Source organism: Hesperophylax consimilis, chromosome 5 (assembly GCF_061612785.1).
Source record: "Hesperophylax consimilis isolate HC1 chromosome 5, BYU_Hcon_1.0, whole genome shotgun sequence".
Taxonomy (NCBI): Eukaryota; Metazoa; Arthropoda; class Insecta; order Trichoptera; family Limnephilidae; genus Hesperophylax; species Hesperophylax consimilis.
The window spans coordinates 17873237-17888570 of record NC_142840.1 but is presented as its reverse complement, the minus strand read 5'-3'; the positions used below and the strand labels follow the sequence as shown (position 1 = coordinate 17888570).

Below are 15334 nucleotides of genomic sequence, written 5' to 3'. Positions count from 1 at the left end.
TGGAAGAAGTCATGAGAGAAGACGCCAAACTTCATGACTTCGAGTGAAGTCGTCGGGGGAAGCCAACCTTCGATAGTATAGAGCACCATAAGACGAAGGTTAAGGCTTAGTATTATAAAACTATTGGAATCGATAAACAATATCGGTTAATTGAAAAATATTTAGATTTTTTTTTAAATTTTCCCATTCCTAAAATTGAACAAAACAAATATATATCAATGCAAGCACTTAGTGGCTTGACGTGTTAACTAAATTAGGAGTTGCTCTATTATTAATTATATTCGAATTTTATTATGGATGAAAACAAAGTATTATAAATAAATATCAACTCTGCTTTTGCCAGTAAACTTCATATTACTTTAATATTTTATTTAATTTTTATTGCAAGTTTTTTAAATATATATTTTATTTTATTATTATTTCAAAAAAGTATTTTTTAATTTTATTTTTATTTCAATAGTAAAGGTTGATAAAATAGCAACTTTAAAATCAGACCCCACCCGATCACCCGACTTATTATTATCATTGTAATATTAGAATTTATTAGTACACGTTGCAGCATTTGGTAGGTAAAATAGTAAATTTAACATTCTCCCCCATTAAGGGTTTCAGGGGTAAAAGGAAATGCTTCCTGTCTTAGCCCTGAATTGTTTATTATTACATGGCCCGTTACCCTAATAGAATTACCATTTCCTTGCGATTTCATAAATATTTTCAATAATATTAATGCCCCTAGGATAATCAAAGTAAAAACAGCCGTAAATAAGTTTGAAAACAATCTCGCTTATTCAGAGTTTTAATAAATTATGCATGATTCTTGAATGTTTTTATTCTTTTTAATGTAAGGATTTCTTATCCAAATACTTGGGTTAATAAATTGCACCATGAGTTTTTAAAATTATTTTATTTTTTAAATAATTTACAAGTTTTTTTAAATAAATCAATCGCTGAATTTCACACTTCAAACATTGTAATTAACCAATGACATCCTGATTATTTACACCTTGTAGAAAACACTCCCCGATAATTCACCTGTTCACATTCCCATTGAGCATTTGTATACTAATGTTACAATGTACGTAAAGTGTATTTATTGCGCGACAGCATTCTTTCAACCAACATGAAATAGTTGAATATTATCATGTTAGCATAAATCTCTACTTAATAAGTCTTTATATATCGTATGTATCACATGTACCTTAAATAAATTATCAGCAATTTTTACAATACTAATTGTAAATCATTATATTTTTAATCAACAGCTATAATATTATCGTATTGTTTTCCAAAATATAATTGTTACGAAGATTCACAATAGCGCACTTAATTTACACTTTCAATACTGAATACTTTTTGAATGTACACCTGGAAAAATTATTTTTAATACGAACATGAGATTTAATGTTACACCAGTTTAACAGTAATCTAGTGAAGGAAAAATGTTACATCAAAATAGTACGTTATTTTACAAAAATAGCGTGATCTTGTTCAAGACCCTTATTGATTACCAGGTTCACTTCTGGTAGATGAGTGATACTCTGGTTTAGCCTGGCTAGGATTCTTCATTGTGGAGAAACTTGATAAGTTTGCCTTCCCTGTGGGAGACGCTCTCGTGAAGGTAGGTCTGGAGTATTGATTGCTTATCAACTTCATCGGCTGGATGTGACCCAAGTATTCTTTTTCATCATCTGGCATATCCGAGAGCCGACAGTTTTGACCGTCAAATAGTACAAAACTTGGGTTTTCTTGTGTTCTAATCTCGTGATATGTGCTATTGGGTTGTGTTTTTGGCATTTCACTGCTATTTGGTATACGTTTATCAGTATTTTGTGAGCGGTTCACCTGCAATCGATGGCTTCTTCGTATTGTGCTGCATGGAGTTTGTGGGAGGGAGTACGTTTTTTCCTTGACAGGTTTCCCCACAGTTGTTGGAAGGAGGTTTGTATTTGCGTTTGACGAGGATGAAATTGATACATCCATTGGCGTATTGTCGAATTTGAACATGTTTGTGCGATCTGATGAGAAATAGGTATCGGAATAAACGTTCCTATTGTAGTATCCACCGTTGCTTGTAGGGTACATCTCTTCTTCTAGGTCTTCGTTTACCTTGTTTCTGCTTCCGGTACACATTTTCATCCAACCCTAAGATAAAAGTGAGATTAGTTTATTATTAGGTAGATATCATATTGAAGCTCAATCATAGAATAAAGTAGAACACAAAAAATTCCGAGTGGGCGTGTTTCGTAATCTAAAAGTCTGACCATTATTTGCTTAAATTTAAAAATGTAGAGATTTTTTTCATCATCAATATGAATTTTAAATGGGATGGCGATATAAAATTTCAAGCAAGTATGAAAGAGATGGACCGCATGCTAGGCGGGTTGAAATTACAAGGTGCAAAGTCAGTTGAGGTCAAATTTATATGGAAGGCATTTCTAGTCTTTATTCCTTATTCTTTGGGTTCAAGTGAGTATCTTTAAAAAACTGTCATTCGTGTAAAGTTTACCATTGTTCCAGCTGCATATTTGTCATTAGAGACAACGGGAACAGACGCATATGCCACTGGACTATTTTTCGGATCTTCGAGGCTTGATTTACGATAGCACAACATAGCAGCATCGACTTCAGCATAATCCGGCATATTTTGCCCATTAATTTTATCGTAGTCTGACAAAATTCCACTGACTTGACTATAGTCAGTAATTGCATGGAGCACTTTGCTAGACTGCCTCCAGGTGTCCTGTCGAGTGTCCACCCACATCAAGGAATCAGTTTTGGTAACATTACTTTGGTTGTATGATGTTGTTAGGTTGCTGGGCAAACCAGGAGTGCCTTTGATGTTCAACTGTGTTATGAGATTTGATCCAACACATCGAGTATCTAAACACACAAACAAAATACCGTAATAAATATAAATAATTTTGTTGTGTTTATTTTAAGCGGTTCAGTTAAGAAAAGCAATAGATACCGTATAAATTCGGAAGTCCACCTTTCTTTGATAATAGAAGTCTTCGCCTGACAGCAAATGTACCAATAAATAGAACAATCATTATTGTGATCATGGAACATATTAGTACAATGAACCATGTCTCGGTTAGAAGATCACCAGCGTCAACTTGTTGCGGATTTTGCTCCAGAGTATTTCTGAAAATTAAGATACAAATGATGAAACAGTTAAATATACTCAACATGTAATAACTGTTGACTGAAAAAATAACTTGATGACGTTCTAAATACCTATGAAGAGGGTCGAGCAGTTTTGATGATCCGTCTACTTCATTGGACGGGGCAGATGGTAATCGTAAGGCAGCAGGAGGACTAAATGGGCCAATTCCTTTGGAAGTAGCAGCTGCTAATTGGAGCCAATAGCTGGTTCCTGGTATCAAACCATTAATCTTAGTATTACTACCCACCACTGATCCATTGTGCACGACATGAGATTCATTTCCAGCCTCCTTCACGACTATCTGGTAGTACTGGATTAAGCCGTTTCGACTATGCTGAGGAGGTGGTTTCCATTTTAAATACACTGACGTTGAGTTCAGCAGAAAAGCCTCAAGTTGGTTTGGAGATTCTGATGGAGCTGGAATAAAGGACAGTCATCAACAGCAGTTTTTTTATTTGGATATTCAAATTCATTCATAAAATTGTATATTTTTTTACCAGCTTCAAGTGTCCTAGCGATCCTAGAGTTTGATGGTCTCCCGTCAATATTCTTGAAAAAGGGAACGAGAAAGAACTCGTATGACGTGTAGGTTCGTAACCCTGATATAGCGAATCCCGAAGTACTTCCTGAATGAAGAACCGTTTGCATACTGTACTCCCCTGGAGTTGTATTGGAACTATCTAGCGCCCTGTAATATATGTAAAATCCTTCCAAGTTGTTCGAATTCAAAGTCTGAAATGTTAATAGCATTTATAAAACCCTGATATTGATTAATAACTAATTTTAAAACAATCGATGAAATTAGAGAGTCCTACCTCCCAGGCCAACTTGATTTTCGAAGATTCTACAGGAATGAGATCACTAAGGTGAACAACTTCATCAGCTTGTAAACTAGCGCGGGCTTCTGCGATCGTTGCTGAACCAAGCCCTTCTTCTGTTTCTAGCAACACATCATTATTTCCCATTCCCAAGATGGTTTCGGATAGAGGACTTGGAGGAGAAAATCCATGTGAGTTCTCTGTTCTCACAAGGAACATGTATGTTCCTCCAGTGGACAGTGCTCTCTGAGTATAACTTGATTCTTCAATACGCCGAGCAACGATTGTCCACTTTGCATCGTATTTAGTTCCAAAATAAGAGTCACGAACAAACATTTCTACTTGGTAGCCAAGTAAAGCTGAAGAACCAATTTTATTATTCTGTGTCCAACTGATAGTAACGCTCGACTCTGATTGGTTTCTTATCTGAGGTCTACTTGGGGCTCCCGGTAAGGAAGATGGATCTGGACTTCTAAAGAAATTAACACTTGGATTGGTTGGAGTGTCTACTTTCAAATAAGCACTCCACACGTATTTCCCGTTTTTATTAGAAGCCACACAGGAGTATATTCCAGAATCTTCTTTAGCTAATTGTTTGATGGTAAGTTGTCCAGACTCTAAAATATTTACCTTAGTAGATTGTAAAAGTGGGACAGTTTTATGATACCACGATATAACCGGTTCTGGATTACCGTTTGCTGTGCATTGAAATTCGGCGATGGATTTTAGCGGTAAAGTTTGATTTGACGGTCCTATAATAATGACTGGTGGTGGTCTCTCATCTTCAGAGGTAACGATAAGTTTTGCTCTGCTTGTTGTAGCTCCAGCAGAATTGATAGCAGAACAAACAATAGTTGTTCCAGAATCTTCTTTTGCTGCCCCCTGGAGAGTCAATAACGATTTACCATCGATGGATATTGAAGCTTTATATCTATCCCAAGTGATTCCAGGAAATATAAGAGAATGATTTCCTTCCAATGACCAGAATAACGTTGGTCTTGGATTTCCATTAGCTAAGCATTCATAAAATGCCTCCGAACCTGTTTCAACACTTTGTGTGATAGGTTTGACATCTAGATATGGTGGTGCTATAAAACAAAAGAGATGAAAAATGATTAAAAAATCTTTATTATGATATTGCCAAAAAATACTTCAATAAATAACATTATCTTACAGTGGACTTTGAGGATGCCCGTCGCTGTAACAGATCCAACGGTATTATCAGCCTCGCAACTGTACTCCCCTTGGTCTGAGAGTTCCACCGTGTCAAGCCTCAGGCTTCTATCCTCCAGGATATGCACCCGGCCTAAAGGCATGTTACCTCCTCCAGCCTGCCTCCGCCATAAAACATCAGGCAAAGGGTCCCCACCTACTCGACACTGGAAGGTAACGCTTTCGCCAACCAAGACTACGGCATCAGATGGACCAGCTATCAGGTAAGGTTTCACTGCAAATACAATATATTAATTACCTCTGAAAACCAAAGTTAATTTACTTAATTATGCTTTGTGAATAATATTCTTACCATGAACTCTCAAATGAGCAACCACTGATTCTCTTATGGCAACAATGTTTTTGGCTAAGCATTGATATCGTCCATCATCTGACTGGCGTAGGTCTTGGATAATCAGATTCCCTCCGTCAACTATTTTTATTCTGAGAAAAAACATTGATATTTTAAACTTGCATTTTAAGAATTACTAAAAGACACCAGTGAAATGTGGATGATTTTTTTACTGCAAACCTTTCAATATCTTCTAAGTCCATGATCTGTCCATTCTTTTTCCACATAACTGTAGGTTCTGGGGCCCCGCGAGGGGGCGCGCATTCCAGTAACGCGCTGTCCCCCGCGGCCCCCCGAGTGTCAGCTGGTTCCAGGCGAAAGTCTTCACGCAAAACTGTGGACAAATAAAAATACTATATTGATAAAAACATTCAATTTTTATTGCATATATAAAAGTCCTATAATCAATTCAATGAAACGTTTAGGAAGCTTTCAGCTTATACCAAAAAATATAGTTTACTTAAATCAATTGAGTGAAAACTTGAATAACACTGTAAAAGATTAATAAGAATTTTCTCTTCTGTTTGGCGATACAAGATAATAAAACGATAACATAAAATAATTCAACCTTTTGTAAAAGGAACACTTTTCAAAAAGGTGAAAATCATAAAGCGTTTTCTCTTCAGTGAAACGAGATTAAGAAAAGTTTTTTTTTCCGTTTCTTGGGTGTATAATTTAATTTCATCACCTCTGGCGGTAGATGTTGGCCGGATCCTGCTCCGAAATGGAACAGAATTAATAACCTGACAGCCCCGCGGAACGCCCACAAAGGTTCGCCGTGAGAACTGACACGTGTGTGCGTCTTTAACAAACTGAGAAAAGAATAACTCGGAAATGGCGAGGCTTTCAGGTAAGGAAGAATAAAAAGAAAAAGCCTCCAAGCAATGGAGGAGATGAATTGAGGAGATAAACGAAGGCTCCAGCAGGTGTTATTCTTTGTGTTCCGGTAAACATTTTCCAACTGAGCGCAAATGGAAGAAAGCGTTATCAATTTTTCCGGATATGGCTTATTATTCCGGTTTGATTGCTTCACGACAGGAAATTGCATTATCACACTACTGGTAGGGAACAATAATTATGCTATGGTGGAACGCCATTATTTCACTCTTTCTTCGTTCAAATAGTCAAGGAAGAAGTTTTCATTGCTAATTATAATTTTAAAAAAAGGTTTCTCCAGGCGCCATTCTATTGTGCGTGCAAAAAATGATCCACCAAATCAGAATAAAGATATATATATTTTGATAATATTATATATGATTTTAACATACAATTAAAAAAGTATGTAAAAACATTATTTCTTGCGACACTGCAAACGTATACGTAATTCCATGTAAATGGGTTTCGTTCAAAATATCGCCCGAATTATGGAAGACATCGTATAATTCTCTTGTGTATTGAAAGGATTGTGATTGATTAATATATATTTTTTTAAATTTATTTCTACAAATAAAATATGATTTTTCATTGAAAACCTTTACAACTTCCTTCCACATGTTTACTGTCAAAAATGTTACTTTCAATTTAAAAAAATCATAATCATAAAGTAATTTTAATAATTTTTTTAATAGAGTACAAGGAATGATACAGGAATTCCCTATTAAAAATTAAGGAATTTTCAGCGATAGTGACGAAATAAGTTTTTACCTGCTGATACCAAAATAAAATTGAAATAAAACAAACAGAACATCTTCAACAGCCTTATGAACGTAACATTAAAGTTAACTTAATCAAAATGATCCCATAACACAGCGCATAAAGCACTACTTCCTGAACTCTCCATACATTCCACCTTCATCTACGTGATGAAAATATAGCAGGAATGTGCAGCAGAAACTGTCTCGTCCTCACCATAAATCGCTTATCCTTGTTTCTACCCTTAAACCCCCTGATCCTCCATCCCTTAATAGTCTTCCACTCCCCCCTCTATCACCCACCACCCCCTGCAACACCAGGTGTCACGTACTAAAATCTTGGAGTAGAATAAAATGCTGGATGAAATCAGGGAGACCAGTTTTAAATATTAAAACATGAAAGCGCAAGAATACTAAATTATACGAGTTTGCGTGCATGAATTTAACATTTGAAGTTATTCGAACATTAGGAGATCACAGAAACCATGAAAGAAATTTTATCTCGGAGGACTTAATTAACATGTTATATTATTTACTCAAACCTTTGAGGTCCTTCCCAAAAGGCGTTCACAAAACGGTGTTCATTTATTAATATCAATGTCTACGTTTTTAACTGAGCAAAATATTATACGTATTTGTGAAATAGAAAAAGAGGTATTAAAGTACATAAAGTTATTTCCCACAAAAACGTAGTTAACAACAACATCTATGAAATTGTAAATTTACGGTTCACCGCTAGTCTTTTGTTGCCTATGACCAAACCGTATGCGGTAATATCGTGTCCCTCATCCCAACCAACATTTCTGCTTCAAAGTATTCGCAAGAGGCAGGTATCACACTCACGGTACTATAGCAGTGTATCGTCCCTTCTACTTAAAACACACCCCTATCTCAGGTGCCACATTTCACCCTACTCGCTTAGCGTCATTTACTCGATATAACTTTCAAGGAAACAACCCTTAGCCGGTATTTTACTACCCTGGACATTGTCTCCACGGCGTCAAATTATTACGGGACAATGTTAAGTTGTACACTTACTTCAAGTACCCGAAACAAACCAAGTTCGACAAAATATTGACGTCATGAAATGCCACAGGCAAAATAAGTTATTTTTTTTATTTATTTAAAATGGCGTATTGTATTTTGTTCTGCATCGAAAATTTTTAAGTCGTGTATTTCAGTTTATATTGCTTGCCCCAACCTAATTCTTTCGGATTCGGATTCCCCGGCCCAAAGTTAGTATAAAGATGTAAAAAGATAACTAGTTTTATTGTCAGAAAGCGTTCAAAATGGCCAGTTAAATTGTTTGTGCGTCGAAATTTTAAAGTCGTTTAATTCAGTTAATATTGCTTGCCCCAATCTAATTCTTTCAGATTCGGATTCCCCGGCCTAAAGTTAGTTTAAAAATAACTAGTTTTATTTTTTAGGAATTTCGCCCATAAACCGAAGTTTACCCGAACCCTGCAAAGCCGGGTGTTACGGTTGTCACTGGCGAAGTCTTGTAAATTTTTGAACGACTGATGACTGACTGACTAGTTCCCTCACGTTGTCGCTTTTTATAAGGTGAAGAAGCTTCTCGAACATTTTGGTTGCTATGTAGATATTGCCAAACAAAAAATAAAAGAACATCCAAGAAGCTTGTTTGGAAAAAAATCGAAATTCTAAAATGACGTTCGATTCAAGTAGTGGCGTACCACTACAAGCTTCTATAAATGGAGTCAATAAATATATAAAAAGTACCTCCATAGTTGTTGCCCAGATCATGCATCCTATTTGTCAGTGAGTGTGTCTGATAGTTGTTGTGTATGTATTGCAGAAGAATGTTTTATGTTGTCTTGTATTTTGATGATTAATAGAATCGATTTATCAATTTTTTGACATATTATGTTACCAATTGATTTGATATTAATACAAAGTAATTATTTTTTTCAAATTAATCAATATATTTTAGCATAAGGGTTTATCTAGTCGTCCTAATTAAATGTTTAAAACTAATTTCGGTAGGTCTTTGATCTTAAAATATAAAAAAAAAATATTTTTCAAATCTTTCCCTTCGGAAAATCGATCTTGTCATTTTTAAAAAATTGACTGCCGCTACACAACATTCCATTAGCAAAGTCAAATAAAATATGATTTAAACTTATGTTTCTTTTTGCCAAAATTCGTTTTCCGAAAGCTTTTTGGATGTGACTCCAGGATACGATCACAAATTAAATTGACAACTTTTGCGTTACATATTTTCGACAAAAAAATTTAATTTCTTCTAACGAGTGATCGCGATCAAAATAATGTTGTTTTTTGACCGACTTCTGTAAAAAATGTTATCATTAGGAGATATAATCAAAATTATTATCGAATTGAAATCGTTTATTAAAATATTTAGGTAATGAAACCATTGAACTCAGTGTTCGATTAGATGATATTTCAGTCAACATTAAGAATCGATTTTAAAATTACAAAGGAATCGAAAGCATCGGTTAAAATCATTAGCAAAATATATTACGTGACGTGTTACTGTTAGCAATACTGATATTTTTATAAATATTTGCGTTGAAGGAAACAGTGCTTTCCCATGAAGATTTTCAATTTGATGACTAAACGATTTTCATATATATTTATTTTTTTATTAACTTTATTGAGTAAAACTTCAAATTGTAATATAATACATAGTAAATTATCCAAAAAAAAAAATCCTCCTAGACTTGCAGAAAATTCAATATATGTGGCACATTAAAATAAAAAATAAGATAGGTTTTATCTAAAAAGACGCTGTCTAGATTGCATTTAGTTCGGGTTGAATCTTGCGATCGTACATAAATAAAAATATGCGGTGAAAAAATGAAGACAATGTTGGTTTTCGAAGTATGATACAGTTAAGTGTGACCGAAAGGATACGGGTCCCATTAGCTCAGTGGTAGAGCTGTGCCCCGGCAAGGCAACGGTTCTGGGTTCGAGTTCTAGATGTGACCGTATCTTTTTCTGATTTTTCTGTTTCAGATTTTCGTTTAGAAATCGCTAACATTGTCTTCAAAAATTAGATTTTCATTTGTTCAATTGATTTTTATTTTGGCGTGGGTTTGGGTAACGCCGCTTTGGAACCATTTATTGAAAATGTTACGTTTACCTCGTTTCCTAAGTTTGGTGATTTAGCAGGGGTGCCGGGTTCGTAGGGAGAGGTGTATTTAAAATGCGCCTACCGACCACCTGGATGGCGTGCCAAATCAGGAGAGGCTGGTTTGGGGAGACTCTTTGACCTCTCCAACTGGAGAGTCCATCACTTTGCGCCACAGCGGGAAGGATATATTAATACTACAATCCTGGACACGCTGATCCATAGATTCCTCCCCACCCTTCATAACTTTTTACTTTCCAGAACTTCCTCTCCTTAAAATTCCCTCTACGCAGCATCCCCAAAGATGGCATATCCTGTGTGGGGTTAGTATAAAAATAAAATTAAGGGTGCCAATGTGATTAAAATTACTGATTATCGTATCAATACATGTGTATATCAATACATGTGTATATCAATACATGTGTATATCAATACATGTGTATATCAATACATGTGTATATCAATACTGGCACAATACTGAGTAAAATGACAGAGGCTAAGGATCTGGGAGTAGTGTTAGATCCGAAATTACTTTTTGAGCGCCATATCGAATCCACGGTTGCAAAAGCTTCCAAGGTACTTGGCTTTATACTCAGAACCTGCAAAAATTTTAAAAAAATAATTACCATGAAAATGCTGTACTTTGCGTATGTACGCAATTCTCTGGAGTACGCCTCTCAAGTCTGGAATACCACGTATAAGTCACACATAGAAAGGATTGAGAAATTGCAATATCGTTTTCTATGATACCTTGATATTCGGGCCTATCGTCCTCATCTGAGTCACGAGGAGTCAGCAGCGTTTTTCAGGATTTCGTCACTGGAAAGTCGTAGAAACTCCGCAGACGTACTATTTTTACAAAAAATTGCCACCTCTGTGATAGATTGCCCAGAATTACTAGAAAGAATTCAATTAAGAGTACCCATCAGCAGACAAAATCACACGTTAAACATCCCCTTTACATGTTTTATTAATACACATACGTACATGCTACACATTACACAGACTAGATCAATCCCATACCCCTCCCTTCCGCCATCCCATCCCTATAGGCTAATGTTACTTTTTTTCTTACATAAAAATTATATATATTCACTAAATAATTAAAATACTTTAAATAAACTATAAATAATTAACACTTACTACACCATACCTTGTAATAATTATAACTGTTGGTTTTACAAATAAAATAAAATATAAATGTATAAATCAATACATACATAAAAAAAAAAAAAGAAGTGTTTATTCCGGTATGTGGGGAGGTTAGTGCAGTCCCACACATTCCATATAGAGATACAAAAAATATATATAATCAAAAACAAAAAGATAGAATAGAAAACAAAGAAAAGAAAACAGAATAAATTGAAAATAAAATGATAAAATAAATAGAACAGAGAAAGTTGAAGCCTTTAGGGAGCCTTGACTATATTAGGCGCTTGTATTTTAAATCAATACATGTGTATATCAAAACATGTGTTTATCTATACATGTATATATCAATACATGTGTATATCAATACTTGAGTATATTAATACATGTGTATATTTTGATTAAATTCGTTAAATTCTAGTTCTTTGTTGTTTTAAAAAATCTTTTTTTAATAACAGTTAAATTATAATTTATTTTTTTTTACTTTATTTATTTTCATTTCTTTACATATATGATACATAATAATAGACAGTAATTAATAACATAATATATGTTACCAAATTGTATACACAAGAAATGAAAACCCACGAAGGCACTGCCTGAGTGTGGGTAATATAAAACCATTACAATATTTCAAGTACCTAAGTATAATATATATAAGTAGAAAAAGTTTTTTTTTTGTTTTTAGTTATTATAAAAGTAAAGAGAAAACATTATGTACAAAAGTTTATAAAGTTTCAGCAAGTGAGTTGTAGAAAGGATCAATAAATTTATATAAAAAGCGTTTCAATAATATATCTGCGTCATTCAGCCATAATTTTACTTCCTTAACATATTCTATTGTTTTTTTTATCATTTGAGTTTGTAGTGGTAGAAGGTAAAATGTACGAGGACCAATGAAACTGCTATGTGTCTGCATTAATTTAGTATTTGCTTGGGGGGTGTAAAATATATTAATTGATCTTTTGCTCATTCTGTTTTCATTTATTTTGAAATTATTTTTGTTTTTAAATAAATATTTCATAGTTTGTAATATAAATAATTTTCGAATGCTAAATAATTTAGATTCTTTGTATAATAGGTCGGTCGAGAATGTTTTATTTTTGTTATATTATATGACTTTAATTATGTGTTTTTGAATTATTTGTAGGGGCTTAATAAATGTATCAGGTGCACCACCCCATCCTATTATGCCAAAAGTGATTGCAGATTGCACCAGGGAGAAGTAGATCATTTTCAATTTTTCAGCGTTTAAAATTTCCTTGAGTCTATAAAATATGTAGGTAAGATATCTTAGTTTAGAAGTGGTTTGATTAATATGTGATTTCCAATTAAGATTAATATCTATTGATACTCCTAAATATTTTATATTTTTGACATTAGCGAGTTCGTTGCACAGGAAGCACATTTCTTGATTGCAAGTTGTATTATGGATTCTAATTTTAAGGTTGTCTTTTGTTTTGTTTTTTATGTTTTTGTAAATAGGTAAGTAAAATGTTTTGCTGTAGTTTAAGACAAGTTTGTTGTATTTTAACCATTTTGAAACAAGTGAAATACATACAGTTGCTTTCGAAAAAGTTTTTGTCCAACTATTACCATCCATTATTATTGCCGTGTCATCGGCGTAAGAAACAATTTTACCAGGGATTACAAAATTACATAAATCATTTATATAAATTAAGAATAAAATCGGGCCAAGCACAGTTCCCTGCGGAACTCCGTTTTTTATCTGTGTCTCTGAACTATAATTATTCCCAATTTTTGTTTTTTGTGTTCTGTCTTTAAGATAGTTTGATAGTAGTTTTAGTGTGTCTTTTTTGAAGCCCAGTCGAGTTATTTTTTTAATGAGTAAATTATGATTAACGGTGTCGAAAGCTTTTCTTAAATCTAGGAATATTGCAAGACATTTATTTTTTTTATCGATAGATGTGTAAATATTTTTTGTCAATTCATATATGGCACCCTCGGTGCTGAGATCTTTACGAAAGCCGTATTGGTTTTTAGATAGAATTTTATATTTTTCTAAGTGTTCAATGACTCTAGATTTGATGCATTTTTCGAATATTTTTGATAGGTTTGAATCAAGGGATATTGGTCTGTAATTGTCTAATTTATGCGTATCGCCAGATTTATGAATAGGTATTATAGTGGAGATTTTAAATTGTTCTGGGAAATGACCATCTTTGAAGCATATATTAAAAATATGTTGTAATGGAGTTAAGACATGTTGTTTTATTTGTTTTAATGTATCACATGAAAGTCCATCATTTCCCTTAGAGTTGGGTGGTTTTAGGCTATCAATGTATTTTTTATTTCATTAAATGTAATAGGAGAAAAATATTCTAAAGAGTTAATTGAATCGTTATTAGAATCTAATTGAGGAGATGTCTCCATATAATCATCATTAACATTAATGCCGGAAGATTCAAGTACCTCGTCTACTATATTTGTAAAGAAGTTTTTAAAACATTCTGCAATGGTCGATTTGTTAGTTATTATTTCATTATTTATTTTAACCTCATTTACAATATTTGAAGACATAATTTTTTTGTTGGCAATTTCATTTATAATATTCCAAGTTTTCTTAGTATTATTTTTAGAATTTTCAATTTGTTCACAATAGTATTTCTTTTTGCAGTTTCGTATCAGTCTATTTTAGTATGTTTCGGTACATTAGATATTTTGTTTTCAGATAAGGCATTGTTCTGAGATTATTATTTTGGCAATCCATTTGATATTTTAACATTTCTCTATACAATTTATCCCTTTGTTTAATTGATATAATTAATCCAACTATAATCCACGGTTTATTTTTTTATATTTTTTGTTAGTGACTTTTTACTTTCACTTTTTAGAATATAATCTCTAAGAGTATTATAGATATTCTCTAAGGCTAAATGTGGATTTTCTATTGATATTGCATTTTCCCAGTTTTCTGACTGAAGTAAAGAGTTTAGAGTTTTATAATCAATGTCTACTTTTTCCAGAGTTACGGAATTTCGGTTTAAAGGTGTATTTTTGAAATGGTGTCCATAAAAGGTAGGGTAATGATCTGTGATATTAGTTTCGAGAATTGAAGAGATAATATTGGCCGCCTTGTGTGACTTGACAAATAATAACAAATAATAAAATTGATATATCTGCTGTGTAAGAAGTACTTATTATATATCTGCGGGTAAAATGCGCGAACTTAGGTAGGTGATAGTACTGATGGTAGACAAAAAAGCACTTTTTACGAAATAACACTTTTTTCCCCATACGAAAATCAACTTTTTTACCCAGAAACTACCTTAAAGCTTTGGAATCTCTAAAAAAAAGTCATATTTATTTTTTACTCGTAACATCATTTAAAATCACCCTTCAAATTTACAGTGTACTTTACTTCCAGATGACATGTATATTTTAGCTCTAGCAGAGGACGTTTTTAATTATACAAGCGTCACTTCTTACCCATTCGGATATTGTGTATAATACTGGTAACCTTGTACACCATATTATGTTATAATATGACGATCATCTTAAGATCATGAGGATGTTAAAAAATATACATATATACGAGTGTAATAGCTGCCTATTTTACAAAGAACGTTTCAGTGAATTATTTTCTTTTCCATTATCATTACCGAATGGTAATAAATTTGTAACCGCTGAATGACACTTGGTAAGCGGGAAAACAAATTAATATGATGTAAAGTTGGCAATTTTACAGTTGAGAATAACAAGTAAACGTGACCGAGTCGCAGGCTGTTAATAAGAAAGCCTCCGACCCTCGCGGAAATATCCCAAAAGCAGCTGTTCCGTGAACCCCCTGACTTATAATTTCCCGCACACCTCTTTTCCCTCCCACTACTCTTCTCCACCCCTCCCTCTCCTTTTCCATCATCGTCATCAACC

The 15334-nt window shown here is 33.6% G+C and overlaps 1 protein-coding gene across 5 annotated transcripts in view; it reads right to left on the bottom strand.

Annotated features, from left to right (window-relative positions):
* Nucleotides 1–962: 962 nt before the first annotated feature.
* Nucleotides 963–15334, bottom strand: part of LOC149423594 (protein sax-3-like) — a 48851-nt gene continuing 34479 nt past the window's right edge. For 4 of the 5 annotated variants that reach the window (XM_089632028.1, XM_089632029.1, XM_089632030.1 and 1 more), the window contains exons 4-12: nt 5729–5882; nt 5510–5640; nt 5159–5431; nt 3982–5072; nt 3664–3898; nt 3238–3583; nt 2969–3144; nt 2507–2880; nt 963–2142 (exon numbers count right to left, since the gene is read on the bottom strand). In XM_089632028.1, the coding sequence (XP_089488154.1) occupies nt 1498–2142; nt 2507–2880; nt 2969–3144; nt 3238–3583; nt 3664–3898; nt 3982–5072; nt 5159–5431; nt 5510–5640; nt 5729–5882 (3425 nt within the window). In that variant the 3' untranslated portion in view covers nt 963–1497. The remainder of the gene's footprint in view (nt 2143–2506; nt 2881–2968; nt 3145–3237; nt 3584–3663; nt 3899–3981; nt 5073–5158; nt 5432–5509; nt 5641–5728; nt 5883–15334) is intronic. The other variant, XM_089632033.1, reaches the window with a different exon arrangement.